At 41.9% G+C, this 21,386-nt stretch overlaps 1 protein-coding gene across 6 annotated transcripts in view; it reads right to left on the bottom strand.

The window, feature by feature from the left end:
* Positions 1 to 21,386, bottom strand: part of Vwc2l (von Willebrand factor C domain containing 2 like) — a 161,811-nt gene that overhangs the window by 16,010 nt on the left and 124,415 nt on the right. The window contains exon 5 of one of the 6 annotated variants that reach the window (XM_052749781.1): positions 1,344 to 1,979. The exons of the other annotated variants lie outside the window; for them this stretch is intronic. Within the exon in view, the coding sequence (XP_052605741.1) occupies positions 1,885 to 1,979 (95 nt within the window). The 3' untranslated portion in view covers positions 1,344 to 1,884. Of the gene's footprint in view, positions 1 to 1,343; positions 1,980 to 21,386 lie in introns of those variants that run through there. 6 annotated transcript variants of the gene reach the window in all.

Here is a 21,386-nt window from a genome sequence, read left to right as displayed (position 1 = left end):
ATAGCTTGGTGTTCCAATTAAGTAAAACGCAAGGGGCAAAGCCTAGAGAGGAAGAATATGGTCAAGACACAGAAGAGAAATGTGGCCATTCTTGCTCTAATCAGCCAGCTCTGGGCATGGGGTGACATTCAGGTTCAGCATTAGCTAGCTCTAACTTGCCAGCCTGGCTGTCTGCTTAGTCAAATTTTCCACACTGAAACATGAGTGTCCCACTTTATTAGAACTGTGAATGACTTTCAAATCACGACCACGTTTCTCCCAGCTATCCTAGGCAGGGTTCTTATGGTCCTAGCTAATTTACATCTGAGGATGCCAAAACTCAGAGATAGGTAAAGCAGAGAATTAAGACCCTGGAGCCAGACAACTCCCATCTCAATCCTATTTGGGCATTGACTGACTGTGTGAACTGAGCGTCCTTAGATATGAAGGGGAATCATAATAAGATAAGAGGATGTACTTCATAGAGGTGTTGAAGAGACAAACGAATTTTCACTTGTAAAGCACCAAGACCACACTTGTTACATGGTGAAGTTGAATAGTTTATTGCTATTTATCATTCTGCTTGTTGTTACCACTGGAGCTGCAATCTGAGTAACTCTGGTTAGGTTCTCAAGGTCAGGTCTGTTCATTTATTGTCCAATTGTTTTTTCATTATTTCAAAGAATAAAGAAGGACACTTCTACTTATGTGGATTGGTATTTGTTTGCAGACTCAGTGGGCACACAGCAACAACATCTTTGTGACTGTCTTGCAGGCTTGTTTACTGTTTGTCAGCAAAGCAGACAAGTGAATAAAATATCGGAAGAGTGGCCCTCCAGAGGGGGCTAAGGGGGTAGACCCTGGTGTGTGCCCTTTGCTGACTGAGTCAGGGTTTTTTTTTAGGAAATGGCCTCAAATGAATTACTGAGATTGCTACCAGTCAGTGCTCTTGTTGGGAGGAAAGTGAGTAAGGTGTGGTAGGAAAAGGTTCAGGTTAAAGGTTAAAAATGAGATTGCAGACTAAGCAAAAGGGAGAACAGGCACAGATAGATGCTACGTATAAATTGATATGCAGTGGGAAGTTTTGCAATTTTTTATTACAGCTTAAGAAAGGATCAAATTAGCCGGGCGGTGGTGGCGCACGCCTTTAATCCCAGCACTCGGGAGGCAGAGCCAGGTGGATCTCTGTGAGTTCGAGGCCAGCCTGGACTACCAAGCGAGTTCCAGGAAAGGCGCAAAACTACACAGAGAAACCCTGTCTCGAAAAACCAAAAAAAAAAAAAAAAAAAGAAAGGATCAAATGTGACCAATGACAGACATATTGAGCACATTACACTATCCAAGACTATGGGTTCTTCTGCAGCCACTGAGAAGAAAGAATCACAAATTGCAGCTGACTTACACGGATTCCATGACTCAATATTGAGTAAGAATGCAGTTATGCAGAGAATGGGTACAATGGATCCTAGTTTCATTAAACACATGTAGACAAACGGATGTCTATGTGTCCATTTCTAGAAGATTCCAGGAGGATGGGGAGAATAAGGAGGCACAAATACTGTACTGTTTATGTGGATTGCATTACTAGGGGGAGGAGCTGCTGATGAGCAGGAAGGACCTGCGTCTGCAGCTGGAGAAGTGTAAACTCTGTAGCAAGGACGGCATCGCGGCATATTTATATCTGGTTCTGTGCATAAGAAGAAAGAATAAATTCTGATACTGGCAGGCATTTTAAAATCAATGTGCATGCCTAATGATACGGTTCTTTCTCCTTAAAACTTGTCATCAACTTGATAGTGCAGCTGGCAGATCTTGAAACTGAAGAAGTCTAGTGAGGAGGGCAGGCATAGCAAGGGGCAGGACAAGGGGGGTTGTCTCTGTTCCAGTTGCTTTGATCCTGAACTTCTAGGACTGTAGCTGTCCACTGCAGAGAACACTGGGCGTGTGTGGCCAGGCAGCACTGGAAACATGGGTACTCCAGGAAGCAATCCACTTGAAGTCTAAAAAAGCATGTATCCAATTTCAAAGACAGCATGTAATTGAACATAAAACTAAGAGAAAGTGAAATAGCTCATTGTTATTTTTTCATACTGATTATATGTCGATGGAGAGTGAGATAAAATATATTATTAATACATTGTTTATTTTTACATAAATATGTATTATTAAAATTGACTTAATCTTTTACCTTTTTAATATGGCTGTTAAAAAATTTAAATGTATACTTGTAGGGCTGGAGCTGAGCTCATTTGGTATGCACTTGCCTAGCATGTAGGAAACTCTGGGTTCAAACTCTAGTACTGCCTAAACTGAAACCCCAGCATTCCGGGAGAAAGGGTGCTCAAGGTCATCCTCAACTACATAGCAATTTTGACGGCATCCTTGGTTACATGACATCATTTCTTACCCCCCTAAAACAACAAGAAACCCAAACAAACAAATTAATAAGTAAGTAAGTAAATATTACCCTGGTAGCTCACATGATATTTCTATCAGACAATACTGTCCTAGAGAAATAATGGAAAACGAGATGACAGGTTCCCCAAAAGGAAACTACATTTTATATAAGTTGGGGTAGAAAATGCTATGGTTTGTGGTAAATAGCCTATCTTTGGGTCAGAGGAATTTTCAAATGAAAGCTCGGCCTTTGATCAATCTCATCATCATCCCTGGAGGTACCCTGGAAATTAAACTCCTCGGCCCCACCGGATGCCTTCTGAACTAGAAAATGTATCAGTGGAGTCCCCATAATCCGTGACATTCTAAGTGATTCCAGTGCAAGCTCAAATGTGAGAACGCCTGCCTGAAGATCACGCAGAGCTTGGACAAAAGCCATGCTACCAGAAGCCAAGAAGATAACGTAGTTAGTGTCAGTTTGGGAGCAAGCCACGCTGCACACAGAGCGTATCCGAAAGGCAATGAATTCAGCATGGAACAAGAACATAGGCTTTTAGCAAAGGGTCATTTCTGAGGAGAAATTCTGGGCAAGTAAATAGTGGTTAAATGGTTCAATTACTTTGAAGTTTCAGCCTCAGCCTCTGAGCTGTCATTACTGTGTTCCTCCAATAAGTGTGGTTTTTACCCACACGACAGCTTGGGAATCAAGGAGACGTGTATGAGACATGGCATTTGGAGCTATTTTAGATGCTTTAATGGCCTCATTTTTTTTTAAAGGCAGTGTTCACTGGAAACAAAATGGTATACACTTACCTTTGGATTTGAAACAGGTTAGAAAAGAAGGTTACTCAGCTTTTCTCCACTTTCATATACAATTTGTTTTCTTTAAACAGACTTATTCCTCATATAGTCTTTGCAAACTTCTTACTTGATCAGTGAGAGAATTGTGCTTCTATTTTCCCTTCTTTAATAATATGCATGGACGAACATGTTAGGATAGAAGCCATGCCCTCATAGTTGATGGGCAGAATGATTATGCTTGGCAACAAAGCATACACACACACACACACACACACACACACACACACACACACACACACACACACACACCATCCCATCATCAAGATGAAACAGAAGAGTTTAGTTATAGTCAAAGACATGGAATGCCTTACAAAAACAACAGAAATTGGAGATGATATGTAATTTATTTCACTATCGGAACATATGGCAACAGATGATGGTCTTTTTTTGGCTAGGCTAGTAATGTATTATTAGACATGCCATTGGTACAGCAAGACACAAAGTGGTGTTTTCTGTGATGAATAACTAACAACGTTTGTAGATAGTTCCTAACCCTGAAGTGGAAGTGATGACACAGTATAAACAGAGTCCACAAGTGAACAATACAACTAGTTAACTTAGTTGGAGAATGACAATGAACCAGTAACTTAAAATTCTACAAGCATGTATTAACCATGCACCACTGTTTGAACACTTTAAAACAATTTCAAAGAGACAAATAGATTTTATCCATTTGTGGATATGGTTAACTACAAGTGAAAGCTAAATAATTATGGGGTAAAGTTTATTAAAAAAGGAAATAAAGACTGCATATACGAAGAGATTTTGATCTAGTTTATGAGAAGAGACTAAGGAGAAAAGCTCTGAGGAAGTGCTGTGTGATGAGAAGAATTCAGGAAGGTGAGAGGGTCCAGTCAAGGAACATTGTCCTTGTAACCTTTCCTAAGTGCAGTTATCAAAGAGATGGAGCTTCTGGAACATTCTTGATTCTACATAGTAGAGGCAGTGAGAGGGCATGAAATAAAAGTTAAGAGACTTGACCTAGTTCTGAATGTTTTTAAAAGCTATTTTGGGGCTTGTGGATTGTATCTGAAAGACAACTGAAACCATTATATGACTAGAGTTATCGTTTAAAATTTGTTAATTGTTACATTGGCTTCAATATAGGTAACAGCTGAATCAGAAGTCCTTACTGTGTTGAGGAAAGAGATGAAAAATTTTCCTGCATGAGTCAGAAGTAATGGACTAGTTCAGGGTGGCAGCCGTGGGGAACACGGAGAAGTGGATAAATATGCACCAAGTTCAGGAAACTATCAGCATGATTCTCTCAAGTTAGCAGTAGCCTGAGCCTGGGGGATGACGTAGAAGGTATCACATAATTGACTGACATAAGCGCATCTGTGGAAGCATCGAATGCAGCTGAGATGGCTCCTGAAATTAGGACCAAGCCAAGCTCCTTATGACCTTGGCAAGAGCAATTTCTGGGGTGGCAAAAGCAAAAACCATGTTGGAATGTAGGAGCAGGTTGAGGAATGGGGGTAGGGTAAGGTTGTAGCAATAAAGGAAGCCAGAGAGTGAGCTGACGGAAGGACAGACAGCACAGTGAAAGAGGGCAAAGCACTGGCTGAAAAGAATCCTGGAGGAGGAGATAGTGTTTGTGAAACAGGAACGGTGGGGTGCATTGACAGAACAGCGTCTGTGAAAAAGGCAGGGAACATTGAATTCCATGTTCTTAGACGGGAAGCAGACTCATTGACCATAGCAATAGGAGGCTGAAAGGGTTTCGGTCCAATAATTTCTAGTTTCTTTGGGAAGTGGGTGGGACATGAACCTGCAGAGAGTGGAGGGAGAGGAAGGGGACAGAAAAGGGCTGAGGCAGCTGACTGGGGAGGCATAATAGAATTGTTGAGCAGGCCTGACGGCCCAAGTGAAGAAAATGGCTACAATTTATGTGGTAGCAATTTGATTGCTACTGTGATCTTTCTCTCCAGAGCTCAACAATATTGTCAAAGAGAGCTCCAGGCAGACAGCATTTAATAGCCTTGCGACCTCGGGGAAAGCACCTCTCTAGTCTGTCTGTTCTTCCCTTCCGCACTGCTTTCTCATCTATGAACTAAGAACAAGATTACCTCCTGCACAGCCATCAGAAGAGTTAATATGCATAGAAGGGGCTGAGAATAATGGACTCACAGTGCCAGTCTATGAGTGTTTGCTATTACCCAGGTTTGGAGCTTGGCAGGAACTGAGAATGGCACCAGCAAAGGAATGGAAGATATGAACAAGAGAAGAGATGAAATTGTAGACTAAAGGGTTAAACTGAAGGCCAAGAGATGTGAAGACATTGGTTTTTGGGAAATCACCAGATTGATTTGTATTTATTAGAAGTCTTCTGGTACTGGATTCCTGGCCTTGGATTATAGTATGCTAGTCTTGCTGACAAAAATCAAACTATTGGTACAAATGTGCTATGAAAAAAATGCTTTTGTACACTGGTTTAATAAAATGATGATTGGCCAATAGCCAGGCAGGAAGTATAGGTGGAATAAGCAGACAAGGAATATTCTGGGAAAAGGAAAGCTGAGTCAGGAGATGCCAGCCTGTCGTCCAGGGAACAGCATGTAATGACACACAGGTAAAGCCATGGAAAATATGGTGACATACAGATTAACAGAAATGGGCTGAATTTAAATGTAAGAGCTAGCCAATACTAAGCCTGAACTAATGGCCAAACAGTTATAATCAATATAAGCCTCTGTGTGTTTACTTGGGTCTGAGCGGCTGCGGACAGGGTGGGACACAGGAAAACTTCCAGCTACACAAATGAATAATAGTATCTCGGTTCTGTGACCCCAAGTCCTCATCTTCTTTGGCAATGGTACCAAAATGTACAGAATTTACATTAAATAATGTATTTTCTTTGAGAGCTTTGGCTTGAAGCAGCTCCTGTGGACACTCCGTGTTCTGGAATGCCTGAGAAATGGCAAAGTTCTTAAGGGGAGAAAAAAATTATAAGAAGCAATATTAGGGGAATCCCCTCAGTTAACGCAATATTGTTCAAAGCTGGGAGTTTGGCAACCTTTTACGTTCTTTCTCTCGATGTCTGCAATACAATTTAGGCCAGGAAAACAATCAGTTTGGTCTGAGCTAGAATTGCTGCAGAATAAACAGCCTCGAAAATTGAACTTTAAAAGGAACTCTCTGCATTGCCAATATGCCGAGACACTCAGAGGTGTGATTTTTGTCTCAGAAAATGCATTTCATATGGTCATTCAGATCATGCATTTAGACCCTGGCTATTTGTCATAAACACAAATGGATTGGATTGTAGGCAACATTTGCTCCCAGGTGGGACAATGACTGGGGTTTATTTGGTGCAACATCATTAAAGGACCCACGGAGTGCTGTAAAATGGGGAAACAGTCCCATGCTGTAATAAGCAAGCAAACAAACAAAACACAATTGTGGAGTGGGTGCTGACTGGCATTCTGGGAGTCTACAAATCTTCTGATTTATTCTTGCTTAGGCAAATGGTTTTTAGCTTGAATTTGGGATGAGCGTAGTTAATTTGGGATGGAAAAACTGCCGCTCCTGTTTCAAAGGATATCCCCAAATCTGCCACCTCCCTAGACGTTGCCAGTGAACAGGTGTGAACTATCAATGACATTTATTTATTCCTTTTCTCCCCAAATACATTACTGAAAGCTTCTTATATGACAGAGAACAAAAACACTAGACGTGTTTCCAGACCTTCGTAGGCTTATATTCTAGCAAACAGAGAAACAAGTACAGTTAGAAATAGGAGGGGGGGTATGACAGGGAACAATCTCAATCAAAACAGAAGGAGGAGGAGAGGTCGAGGAAGAGGGAGGCTTCCTGGAAGATCCAGAGGAGATTGAGTGAAATCTTGGAAAGTGAATAGGAAGTAGTCTGCTGCCACAGGCAATTTTTATGTCATTGTGGGGAGAAAGCTGTTCCTATAGGGTTTTAAAAGTTAAGTAGGGGCATGTGTGTGTGTGTGTGTGTGTGTGTGTGTGTGTGTGTGTGTGTGTGTGTGTGACACATTTATAAAGACTCAATTTAAATAGAAGTTAAGATGTAGAATGAATTAACAAGAGCGAAGGCTTTTTTTTTTAAATTAGTGATGCTTGTTTATTTATATGCCTTCATGCAGAGAAGAAAAGACCAGAAAGGAAAGAAAAATGACAGTATTTTAGAATTTCTGGGTCTTTATGCAGGGGATGGCTTCCAGTACTTGGTAATTGCAGTAAAGAACTAAGATGGCAGGACCAGCTGCAGCCACAACAGCATCACTGAGGAGCTTGCTGGACCAGTCATATCAGGTCCCACTTCAGACTTACCAAACCAGGACCTCTTTCAACAGGAGGGAGAATTCTTCTAGTGGTTCTCAACCTTTCTATTGTTGTGACCCTTTAATACAGTTCCTTATGTTGTGGTAATAAAGTTATTTCGTTGCTACTTCATAATTGTAATTTTGCTACCATTATGAATCATAATGTAAACATCTTTTTTTTTTTCTGATGTTATGTTCTAAGATAAAGATTAGGGTGAGGACACATGGGCTTTTTATGGTAAAGGAAGAGCTGTGAAATGATGCTCTCTCATTTGGCTGCGAAGGAATGAGTGATTTCTTGAAGGGGAGGGATTTGCCAGTTCTTGAGGCCTTGAAAACATCACTGGGAGAGAAAGCCTGGCGTCGACATGGTCTGGTACGGAATGCATGCTTCTGTATCCAGCTGAGGAGCCATGCACTTACATTGATGTAGGTTGGGTGTTTTGCTAGGCCATTGGGAGTAGGAAAGAACAAAAGGTGAGTTAATGAACTGTTGGATCTAAGTTGGAGAAGATAGTCAATGAAGATCAATGAGAACCAAAAGAGAATGGGGTCAATCACAGTCATCAACAGAAATAAGAAACACTGCATTGCCAGCAGCCCTGGGAGCCATCAAGAAAGAGCTGATGTCTCTCTGCAACAGACCTCTATATGTTTCACAGATCACATCACTAAAGCATTCACTGGTTTCCTCCCTACCCCAGGCATCTAGCCTAGGCTGATATTGCCCCTGGCCCTAAGCTACCCAGCAACTTCCCTCTGCATTACTAAATCCTCTACAGTGGCAAAGTCCTTAAAGTGAGAAGACTTGTAAAATAGCACTGAAGCCTTTAAAAGATCCAAATGATATTCCTTCTCATCGTGAATGTGTCCTTTATATTTTCTTTATAACTGTTTGTAGAATTTATAGAAGAAGCATATTCTGAACACTACTACCCTGATCTCCTACCATGGCTCTTTCCTTAACCTTCCAGCTTCAAAGCACTTTTCTCCTCCCTTGTGACTTTAGTTAACAATCTTTATTAACAACACACTTTAATCCCTTCTCTTGTGGACTCAGAACAACAGGCATTTTTTTTTTTTTTTTTTTTTGCTAATTTTTGTTTCCAGGAAACTTTCAGCTAGCATAGAGGTTTCAGAAATGGGGTAGGAAGCCCCACCCTCCTCCCTCAAGAGATAATGCCAGAGGGAAGGGGAAGGCTGAGGGCAGATTATAAAAGGTTTTTCATACTAAGTTTTTGAAGTTTAACCTGTAGGCACTGCGGAGCAGTGGGCAGCAGGAGTAGGTGGCAGGGGTGAACAGCTAAGGGGTTTGAATCAGGGAAGTGGCGTGACACTGATGTTTCCCTCTGCTTCCTCTGTCTGGCGTGGGGAGGACTGAACACAGTATGTATGATCCAAGAGGAAAATATGAGATGCAAACAACTGTCATCATGCAGGTGAAGTGTAGTGGGATTTTTTTGGTGGTGGTGGTGTGCCTCCAACTCCCAAATAAAGACATGGAGACTTCTTATTAATTATGAAAGCTTGGCCTATAGCTCAGGCTTGTTTCTAACTAGTTCTTATAACTTAAATGAACCTGTTTATATTCATCTATGTTCTGCCACATGGCTCGTGGATGTTACCTCTCCTCCTGCACATCCTGCTTGCTCTGTGTCTCTGCCTTTCTCTTCCCAGAGTCCTCTCTGTTCCTGAAAGTCCCGCCTATACCCCCTGCCTAGCTCTTGACCATTCAGCTTTTTATTACACCAATCACAGCAATACTTCTTCACACAATGAACAAAATACTCCGAGACAGTAAAGGCTGAGAACTGAGGCAAGACTTTAGGTGATGACAGGGACATAGCCCCTGGCGGCAGTTTAGCATTCAATGACATGGGGTGCAGAGAACGAGCATGTAGAAGAAGTCTACAGTTCAGCCCCAGCTTCTGAATTGGGTGACAGGGAAAATCATTTAATGAGAGAGACAGGAAAGGAAACCGAGTCAGAGAAGAGAAAAGGAGTCAGCTGTGACAATTGGGGCCTGAGAATGATGAGTTCAGTTTTAGACATTTAAAAATATTCTGCTTCTGGCAATAAATATTGATTGAGTACATTAGAAAACTGTGCTTTTGAACTTCAAGGAAGAGCCAAGGTTGAAACAGAACCATGTTATTAAAAATACTTGCATTTATTTCCCCCAAGTGAAATTTCCCACTCCTACAGCCAAATCTGTTGTGAGCAACGGAGATATCTAGTAGAAAGTCCACTGACCTTTGGATACACCCAAGTTTCCATAAGATGCTCATTTTCATTCCAAATGGCACCATACAGCCCCAGGGACAGTACTTTCTGGAGCATTTGAACAATAAAGAGAATTTGCAGCCCTTGCATTTTACATGCAGGTTTTCAAGCCAACTTGGTTCTAAACACTGAGTTAGGCACTTTTTAAACATTTGCATACTTGGGTTTGTTTCTTTGCAGCAGAACAGTTGCAGAGTGACCCTGAAGGGCGTGAAGAAGTCCTTGAACCAATTTAGTGGGGTTTTGTTTGTTTGCTTGTTTTTTGTTTTGTTTTGTTTTTGGTCTGAGCCTTAGTGGAGACAGCTAGAGAGATTGCTACGAAAATGATTAAGGTTGTTACATTCTGGGAATCAAAAAAGGAGGCCAAAGAAATGTATCCTGTTAACTCTACCCAGATCTCAATCCTTTGTGACCTGACCATATGGTTCAGTCAAATTCTTAACTGTTTTCTGTAGCATCATTTTTTTTTTTTTAAACAAGTCTACATCTTATTGCCTGGAACCTGCGGATAACGTCACATGATCATGTTTGAACACAAGATTAAGTCAAGGAAGGGACCTTCTCATGGATCACTCTGGAGAGGATGTATACAAGTGGAAGATGGGAAAACCAGCCTAAGGAATGAAGAAGGAAGCAAGGGCCTGGGGGAAGAGAACAAGGGATCACAAGCCAAGCAAGGCAAGGATCCTCCATACACCAGGAAACACATGGAAACAGTTCCCCTCTGAAAGAAGGCCTCCGTTCTGCCTGCTCCTTCATTACTGAATTCTGACCTTTAGAACTGGACGTTACAACAGCAGGAGTGTGAAGCAGCTGATCAAATTGCGTCCATAGCTAGTAATCAGAAAGCAGCGGAGTTAAGCTGTAGAAACTTCAATGGTCCACCTCGTATGGTCCATTTCTCCCCCCAAAAGCTCTAACCCTACAGTTCCAGAACCTTCCAAACAGCACCTTCAGCTAGGGATCAAGTGTTCAAACACAGACGCCTATGACAGGGGCCATTTTTATACAAGCCAGAAGAGTGTTGATACTATTTTAGTGCTGTTCAATGGAATCTATGCAGGGAGATAGGCTTGGTCCATTCTAAACATAGGTCAAGGTGGTTGCCCACTACGCATGCTGACATCATGGAATATGCTCTATCAATTGTTGTGTGAAAACTTCCTCTGAGAGGCTTTTTCCATCAGCTGACAGGAGCAGATGCAGAGACCCACATGGAGCTCAGGGAACCATACAGATGAAGGGGCAGAAAGATTGTAGGAGCCAGAGGTAGGACAGAGGACATGTCCCACAGAATAAATTAAGCACGGCTCATAGGAGCTCACAGAGACTGCACGGCTCTGTGCTAGGTCCTCTGCATACATGCTGTGGTTGTCTAGCTTGAGGTGTTTCTGGGACTCTAGCAGTGGGACAGGGGATGTCTCTGACTCTTTCGCCTATTCTTGGGACCCCTCTCCTCCCACTGGATTGCTTTGACCAGTCTTGATATAAGGGTTTGTGCCTAGTCTTTACTGTAACTTGTTAGGCCACATTTGGTGGCTATCCCTGGGAGGCCTGCTCTTTTCTTAAGGGACACAGAGGAGGGGTGGATCTGGGGGAGAGGGGAGATGCGGGCAACTTGAAGAAGTGGAGGAAGGGAGGCTGCAGTTCACGTGTATTGTATGAGAGAAGAATAAAAAAAAAAAAAAGAAAAGAAAATTTAAAAGAAAAAGCTTTCTCTGAGATTGAAAAGTTCCATCCTGTAGGATGCTCTTTAAGCACTTAGGCAAACAACTCAAAAGAGCTCCAGGAAGTCCCTGAAACTGACCAGATTCACTAGGCTCTTCCCTGTCAGAGTAAGAAATAACATCTAAGAGTCCCTTTCAGAGAAGGAAGCTGAGCTGCAAAGACTCAGAAGAGAAGAGCTGCAAAGAAGACCTTGAGAACGGATTGGTTGCTTGGGAGAAGCAGAAACTAGCAGAACTTTCTGGAAGAGATGTGGATCAACTGTGACACTTGGAAAAGAAACTCTCTAAACTGTTGAGCTGCCTGCAGGCTGTGCAGTGTACTCCAGGTTCCCAGCTGTTGTGAGCAGTCACCCATGCTGGGGTAGGTTTTGGTGATGCAGTTGTCCTGGGGTCATTTCTGCTCCTATATGTAACCCCTCACCCATATTCCTGTAAGTAAACCACCGCCCCCCAAAAAACCTCTTTGGTTCACCGAATTGGACTTTGGTATTATCTGAACTTTGGTCACCCTATTTGGGGTGAGTAGACATTTGTATTGTGCCTCCCCAGAAAAGGTTTGTCACACAGTACAAATCAACTGTGGTAATAAGTTGAAGGATTTGGCTGAGGCATTTGTGGTCTGCCCTTAGCTGCTTTTTATAGATGAAAAAGAATAGATGCTTCAAGGCTCTCAGGATGGTACCTCAATCCACTGGATGTGGTTGAGTTCCCTGCTCAGATTTGAATTTGTAGGCAGAGACTTTATATCCTGCAGGGAAAACATGGAAATTTATTTATGAATTGTAAGTCCTGGCTTGCACTGTTCATTTTCAGAAATCAAATGTACATCTTCTCTGCCAACATTCAGTTCTAAAAAAAAAATGCCCACACAGACTCTAGAGAATATTGGCACAAAATAGAAAAAAAAAGGTGTCAGATTTTTAGGGCTGCCAATCATCTGCCTTGTGTTGTCAAGCACTCATGCAACACCCACAGCATAGGAGAGATGTGGGCCAGGTGATATTCATATGGCCCAGCAGCAACAAACACAAAAGGGTTGAGCTGTCTGAGCGACTCTTCTCGTTCACTACTGTCAGGGCACCTCAGAGAGGGAAGCGTCTCTGCGATATGATCTCTGTAGAATGAATGAGAACTTGGGAGTCACATTGGCATTGCCTCCAAGTTGAGAAAACCTTCAAAAGAAACAGAATCCCCTGAACGTGTGTAACTCACTGGGAAAGAGAAATCAATGAACAAGCCAGAGGAGGAAGTAAAAGCTTTTGTGAAATAGAGGTAGATTTTCAAAAGCTGTGGACTTGGTCCACAAACACTGTCCGGTGGTCTGCTGTATACTGTGCTCAGGGCTGCTTCAGGACCAAATGCTTTGCCTTTGGCTGTCCACATGTGGAGAAAGTCGAAGTGTGGATGGTCTAATGAAGCCTTCAAAGGGTTGCTTTCCACTAAAACACAGGTACTTGGGGGAAATGAACACTTCCTTCCTCGGTTCTCCTGGAAACGCCATCATTTTGTGCATGTATGACGTTGCATACACCCAGGTCACTTCACTGACGGCATCCTGTCACTAGCAGAGAAAGCTGGGAGGAATTGAGTCGGATTTTTTTTTTTTTTGTAATTGATAATGATCTTAAGTGGCTGCTGCTTAGTTCATCTGCTCCTCAGGAACTTTCCCGTTGATGAGTCTTTCTCATTGAAGTTTCAAATGGTGGCATGTGGGTGTCTGATACAGATATAAGCAACAGATGTCAAGAAACGTAGCCCATGTGGTAAAAAGGTGATGTCCTCCTACGTTTCGGTTCTCGTCAACCCCATTCCGCCTTCCATGTTTATTCTCTAGTTTACACCAAGCCATACACATCTAAAACCATACACATGGAGAACTTTATATTTTGTTCTATCCTCAGTGTCCTGCTCCTACCATCCCTGCTTGAGTTCTACAGTTGCTTCAGAGACTTTTGGAGGATGTAAACTTAAATATGTGAGGCTTGAGACTTAAACATGTCATTTATTTTCTTATCCCGTCCCCATGCCCCAGCTTGTGGCTAGAAGTACGGTGATATTCAAGATCCTGCTAAACAAATGCAATCATCCTGAGATGACCATCTTCCCCATGGGCTTTCCTTTACTCTGTCCTTATTTCTACAGTAGAATATGTCACAGAGAGTATCTGGATACCTGACTGTTTCTACATAATAAGATCCTCAGCACTTGACATGGTAATAGCTGAAAATCATTAGTAGCAACAGGAAATGACTGTAGAGTCCTTCAACAATACTCCAGGAAGTAGGTTCTGCCTCCTGGGTTAAAATTAGGGTATCCGCCTCCTGTGTGATGTTTAGCACAGAGTCCTTTGAACATGACAATTTTCCCCAAGAGTACTCTCTTCTTACACAGCCACTTACGCCGTTTGTAATACTGTGTTCTCAGCATTTGGTAAAAACCGATTTGGATAAAAATCGTGGCTTCGGAGTGGAAGAATGACATTCACAGTACAGAGGCAAACATGACAGTAAATCATAGGGTCTTTGAACAATTGCACGTGTTCTTCTGTTGCTAAAATTTTGATATTCGCAATAATTGCTCAGCCTGCCTGCACACATTACACTTCATTTTTATGGAGCAAACAGTCACTGGGAATGGGGACAACGGCCGCACCGAAGTGCAGTATTGCTCCTGCTGTGGCCATTGCTGGAATAAAACAGTGTCTTTGCGTGTTCCCCCCTAGAGCACGACTGAGAGAGGAAGGGAAAACATTAGAATTCCAGAGAATCTAGGCGGAGCTGAAAGGAGACAGCAAATGAGATCTGGGGAGCATTTTTCTGCAGGAAAGTGATCACAGTGAACATATGGTAATCAAACTGAAGTTTCGTGTATCTTGGCAGCTTTACACTGAATGCCACAGCCACTCCTCTGTGTGGCTTGGAAAACTGGACTGGCCACAGAGGAAGTGAATGAGTCAAGGTGGTGCCGAAGCTGAGGCCATTTGGACTTAGCTTGCTAGACTGTTTTTATTTTTATTATTATTATTTATTATTATTATTATTATTATTATTATTATTAGTGTGTGTGTGTGTGTGTGTGTGTGTGTGTGTGTGTGTGTGTGAGTGCTTGTTTGTGGGCAGCCGCATAGGTGTTGAAGTTAGAGAGAAGATTTGTGGAGTAAATGAGGGAGTCCTTTTTTTTTTTTTAAATACCTTTCCGTGGGTTCAGGGAGTGAACTCTGGTCTTCTAGCCATTTACTGCCTGACCCATCTTGGTGGCCCTAGACTATTTTTAAAGAGGAATCCATCTCCCAGGCTAAAGTAGAGTACTCCTAAGTCCTCCTACCCTTGCTGTGTTACTGCTTGCACATGTGACCCTAAATCAAATCCAGAAGCTCGTGAACGGAGATGAGAGGGGGCAACAGCAGATATAATAATAATAATAATAATAATAATAATAATTATTATTATTATTACTATTATTGTTATTGTTGTTGTTATTGCTTTTTGAGATAGGGTCTTGTTATGTAGCCTACACTAAACATGAACTCAATGTTTAGACAACACTAATCTTGGATATCCTCCTGCCTCAGCCTACTGGGTGCTGAGATTTAGAATATTTTCTAGAAATGCTGAGGAGCCTTGAGTTTTGTTCACATTTCCACCCAGCCAGTGTACAAAATTAGAGTCAGTTGATGGTCAAGATGTTAGTTCATGCATTTCCTTTCCTTTTATAGGATGGCTATGAAAAAATTTAGGCATTTCCTCAAGTTGTATTGTAAGGAGATATTGTAGATAGTTCTTTTTATGACTCAGTACTTATTCATAATTTTTTCCAATTTTCCTAATACAGAAAGCTTAAAAAACTTTTATTGTGTATGTGTGTATTTGTATTCATGTGTGTGTATGTGTGTGTATACGTGTGTGTATATTTGTGTATGTATGTATGTATGTATGTGTACTGCAGGTGTGTTTGTGTGTGTGTATACTATAGTGTATCTGTGGAGGTCAAAGGACGATTTTCAGGAATCAGTTTTCTCTTTCACCTTGTGGGGATCGAACTTAGGTTGTCAGTTTTGACAGCATCTTTACCCCTGATTCATCTCCCAGGCCGTAATACACCAGGATTTTTAAAATGTAGGTTCAGTTTGGTTGAAATCTGTAGCCTTTATAAAGTGCCACAAGGATTCTGTTTGTTGGCATGAGGGATTGAATTCCAGGGTTCCTTTGTAGTAGGTGAGTGTTCTACCACCGAGCTACACCATCAGAATATGATAAAACCAGTTTTATTCTTCCACAGAAATCAACACTTTTTCTAGGGGTTCTTCCAGCTGGGAGGTTTTCACAACTATTTGGTGTTTTGAAATAGCTGTGCTCTGTAAGACACCACACACATTGTTTGGACCCAGTGACCCTGTCACAGATCTCTTTTGTATCTCGAACAAAATTGTTGTCTTACTTAAAACACACCATGGATAATGATTCTAAGTTACTGCGATGCTTGTTTTAAATTTTCTTATCATGAATCCAAAAAGCATTGCTGACTATTATTCTCTGTTTTCTGTGGCAGCTCACTCAGTGCTGATTGTGTGCTCCCAAATATATTAGTTAAAGATGAATAACCGATAGCAACGGCTTTCTAAGGAAGGAGGCACACCCATGCTTCTGGAATGGCCAATAGATTTTTTTTTTCTTTTTAATTTTTGCAGCAACTTTTTTTTTTTTTTACAAATTTTTTTTTATAATTTTTTTTTTTGCAACTTTCAAGGCTGATTTGGACCACCTCACTACTTCGCTCTTAGTCTTTACAACCCTGTAGCTTTTGAAATGCATCATGTACTATGTGTTATAGAAACTATATGTCTTGGAGTTCCTACTTCTGTGATGAAACATCATCACCAAAAACAGCATGGGGAGGAAAGGGTTTATTTAGATCACAACTCTCTGGTCACACTCTATCACCTAGGGAACACAGGAACACAAGGCAGGAACCGGGAGGCAGGATCAGAGAGGCAGGAACTGAAGCAGAGCCCAAGGAAGAATGCTGCTTACAGGATTGCTGTCAGGTAACTCTAGCTTGTGTCAAGTTGACAGGAAACTTGCCAGCACACCCTATAGTCATTAGGAGACTCATTTAGCAAGGAGTTCCTGGGAATTTCAGACATTTTTTTGTCCAAAGGAGCTAGTGTGAAGGAAATGGCAGTAGTATTGAACTTGTAAAGAATCAGGATAACAGGGATGTAGCATAGTGTAGCTAATTTAGGACCCTGGGTTTAGATTTCAGTTTTTCTTCTAATTGCACAGCCTTGAGTTTCACAGCTCTGTGTTGTGCTTCATGCCTTTGTATCTTCAAAATAGGATAATGGCAATTCAAATATCATAGAATTGTTACAGAACATAAAATAACGCATGAGCCACCAGGTCAATGAGAGATTAGTTCATTAACCATTTGTCCTTTTTCTCAGTGAAATTCCAATAAACAAAGTAGCGATGTCCATTATAGACAAAAAATTTAAAACTCAGGTTATGAGACTTGCCCTTGTTTACCATCAGTCAATTACTTGTTGGCTACCACTTCTTGGTTCAAAACGCTACCCTATGAGAATGGATTCCAGAGTCTGAAAGTTGTTCTTAGCTGGAATGTTCTGGGAAAGACATCCAGCAGTGTGGGGATGCACCTGAGAAACTACCAAGCTAAGTGACACCTAGGCCATAGAAGGTTCGCAGAGAGATGGTGTTGACTTATGTGGGTCAGCAGATTATCCCTGCTAGCTCCCTGGATTCAAGCTAGCATTTTCTTAAAGGCTTTACAAGTTAGATTTCACAGCATGTGGTTCTGGCTAATATATATATATATATATATATATATATATATATATATATATATATATATATATATATATATATAAAAATCAGTCATCAGGGGCTCTCTAATGGATACCAACACATACCTAGATGACTCAGAGTGCTAGGGACTCATCAAAGCTCTTCACACCTTCAGTCACTCCTATCCCCAGCATCCTTGGACAAGCAAGGAGTAGAAGACCGGCCAAAGCCAGGGACTTAGTTTTTGTCTGTGACTCACTAAGTAGATGGGCTTTCTCAATCTCCATTCTCCAATTTTAGGTGGAGAGAGCAATATTATTCCTCCATGTTCATCCCCACAGGGTTGTGAGAGTGCCAATGTAAAATGATAAGCAAGGAATCATCTCTGTCACCCACAAAGCTCTGTGGGATCCTCTTTCCTTCAACAGTCATGATACTGGCACATCATCACACTCTGGGCATACCGTGTGAATGCTTTAGATTTTTCCCTTACCCAGCAGCACCGTGAAAGTGAGGCCGCTGGGAAGATCTGGCTGGAAGCCAGAAATTCTTTCTGTCCTGCAGAAACCACTTAGCACTTCAGAGTCAGCCAAACCAGCTGGGCTTTGAGAAGTGGTGCAGGATGTGATTTGGAATGCCTTTGTTTACTCCAGCCAATTTAGAGACTGTGGAAACTCGCCTCATTTTCTTCCTTCAGGTCTTTCCACACCTTCCTTTCTTTGGTCAGAATATGCCACCAGAAGATGACTACTTCTTCTGGAGGCAAATAGAACACAGTTTGATTTTCTGGAAAATGCTGTGGATAACAGAAATGTATTTTTTTGTTGGCTATTTCATCTATTGGTTAGGTTTCAATCAACCTTGGTTGTGAAATATGAAGCAAAAGACCTGATGACTTTGATTAGATTAACCTGTCTGCTTTTTGAGCTGTGAAATGGAATGGGCTTTTCTCTCTGTCTTCTATCTGGTGGAATCATAGCCATATGAAATTGATGTTACTGTATCTGTGTTTCACGAGGTTAAGCTGTATTTAAAGGTAAACATCGGAACATTCAGAAGGCTCAAAATGACTTCCATGTGGGAAAGCTTGAAAGTGAGGCTTGAGTACATTTTAATGGTGCTGTATCTTCACTCAACCTTTAAAGATTTTCTGAGGGGTGGATGGGTGACCTCTGCCTGTACAACTCTGAGGCAGGAGAATGAAAAGAGGAGTTGGAAGCCAGTTTGGGAAGCACAGTGGTGAGAGCCTGCCTATCAAAAGTATTTCAACATCATGGGAAGGGAGGGTGAATCAGAATGGGAGAGGTTTTTTTTTTCAATTTTTATTTTTTATGAGATATTTTTTCCAGTTCTTTAACCGAGAAGATGGCATTTCATATTGCCTAAAAGAGATGTCTCATTGAGTTGCTACCGAATGGTACTCAGGCAGAATGAATGATACTGTTTTTCAGGTGCTAGCCCTTCCATGAGCAGGATTTAGATTTCAATGGGAATATCAGAAACTTGGAAAGAGTAGACATGACTGTAATACAATGAGAGTCTCGCACAGGGTGGGTGTGTAATAAATGTTTGCTGAAGACATGAACTTCGAGTCGGTACAAGGGTTCTAAATTATGCACACATTTTAGTAATGGGAAAGTTTATGTAAATATGTCTTGGATGAGAGTGTATGAAAATTGTACAGCCATTAGCTGTAATCACCCTTGGGATAAATCCATTCCTGCAGTAGGAAAGGCAGAGGGAATATGAAGGGTGAAAGATCAGAAAGGGCATAAGAGAGACACCCTGGCAGGGTCATAAGATGCAGGGAACTCGAGTTGACCAGTGTCTGAAGCAGTTTTCCTCTGTCTATGGCACCCCCGTCACTGCATGGAGGCAAGGGGACACTAGCTGCTATAGAAGTGCCACTGGACTTGTCAACTCAAGAACGGAGGATCTGGATCATGCACTAAATATACACCTCTGAACAACGTCAGGGCCAGTCGGAGCCAGGCAGGAGAAGTTTCTAGTCCCTTCAACTTTGCTCCCACCTCTGTGTTGGGACCAGCAAAGTCTCGTCAGCAGCCATGATTGCTCACTGATGCAGTAAGTGTGGGAGACAGAAAGGCAATTGGTAATTCTGGTCCCCAGACAGGAACAACAGCTGGTGTAGGGCACCTGGGAAGCTCTGCCCTCCTGGTAGGTTTGGGAGGTATTTATGTAATCCTCCAAGCTGCCTGGAAGCTTTGTGGGTTGTGTATAAATGATCAGATGCAAATAGTCCCTAGTGGTCACAGCTTGTTTTCTCCAAATTTTACTGCATGGCACACACAAGGACAAGCTGGAGGGAGTGTGTTAACAGTCTAGTGGTTGAGAGCCACCTGAAATGAGGGGATGCCATTAAAGCCAGGCAGACTGTCAACGACATTACATTCACTCGGGGAGCCAACATTCTCCCATAATGAATGACCTCTTCCACCTGAGCAAAAATAAAATGACCGCACGGCTCTTCGGCAGCTGAACTCCCCTTCTGGTAGCTGTTCATTATTATTCTGAATTAGATTCCACACTTCTACCTCAGGGACACAGGAAAAGAATAAACAGTGCTTACTCTTCCTCGGAACTCAAATGCCACCAAAAATCTACCTGCAATTTCTCAGTCTCAATGACTCATGTTAAAATCCCTGCTATTAGTGTGGAAAATATCACCTGCTTACCACCAAGTAAGTAACCCCAAAACATTATTGCCTGTTTGCAATGTATCACGCACAGAGATGAGCTTGGCATAGGTTTGTTATCTCAGTCCCAGCTTTGGAGATGGGAAAGCCATGGTCTAGAAAGTTCCAGCATATATATGGCAGAGTAGGGGTATAAAATAAAGATGACCCTATCCCAGAAGTGCTATTCCTATTGTCACATTATATACATAATAATTTCCATTATCAATTTCAAGTTTGTCTAGTGATTTATTTGACAAATGTTGTTCTATTATCTACCAAGAAGCATACTAATGGAGAATGAGGCAGAGCACCATCATGGGGTAGGATCAGGAGTACTGTCATGGGGTAGGGTCAGGAGTACCATCATGGGGTAGGATCAGGAGCCCTTGGGTCAGCAGAGCGACATATGCCTGGTTATGCCTGAGGTGGAAACAGCAAGATGCCACTCAGAAACAAACAAGGAGAAGCCACAAAACCCCCTCCCCTCCCCTTCCCCTCCCCCCCTCTGTGTGCCACCTTCCCCTCCCCCTTTCTCCCTCCACCTCCTATTTTTCCCTGATTGTATTTGCCTGTTTGAGCGGCACCAACACTAAACACAAAATGAGGAACTGGATGAAAAGAAGATGCTGGATGATGATATAACAACTGCTCTTGGGAAAAGATGGTGGAAATAGAGGCTGTGGTGCCCCAGCCCAGCCCAGGGAGTCTTCCACAGCAGCCAACTACTGGGTACCTAAGTATTTCTGGAACCATTGTAAACAAAACATTATGAATTTTACTAGCTAAAGAGCCTGTCTCCTGTGGTCACATCTTTTCTGAATATTATTAGCTAACTAACGTGTTTCCAGAAAAAAAAAAATACCACCAGGGTGATACTTTTATTTCAGAGAGCAATGGTTCACAGTAAGGACATGGCAGTTGTTTTGGTCTGGATCTTTTCCAGAGTTTGCTAAATACTGATATTACCTAATTGCTCATAGCTTCAGTGTCCTCGCTTCTAAGTTAAAGTGCTGGCTTCACAGGCTACTGTGAAGACTAGAACTTAATGCCCATCAAGATTCTAGTAGACACCCAAGCAAAGTTAAGTGTTTTTATTGTTATTTTTTTCTGTGTATATGTATGGTGTATGTAGATATGTGTATGTGTGTGTGCATGTATTTGGAGGCTAGGGGTTATTTTTCCCATTCTTTCCACCTTTGTTGAGATGGGGTTTCTCACTTAACTGGGAACTCATCAATTTGGCTAGTCGGGCTGGCCAGTGAACTCCAGGGATCTGCCTATTTTTGCATTTGCAGGGCTAGAATAACAGACATGCACAACATTGGTTTTTCAGTGGTGAGAGGTA

Source organism: Peromyscus californicus, unplaced genomic scaffold (genome assembly GCF_007827085.1).
Source record: "Peromyscus californicus insignis strain IS unplaced genomic scaffold, ASM782708v3 Scaffold_21__1_contigs__length_65335640, whole genome shotgun sequence".
Taxonomy (NCBI): domain Eukaryota; kingdom Metazoa; phylum Chordata; class Mammalia; order Rodentia; family Cricetidae; genus Peromyscus; species Peromyscus californicus.
Note: the sequence above shows the minus strand (reverse complement) of the source record. Positions and strands in the feature narration are given on the sequence as shown.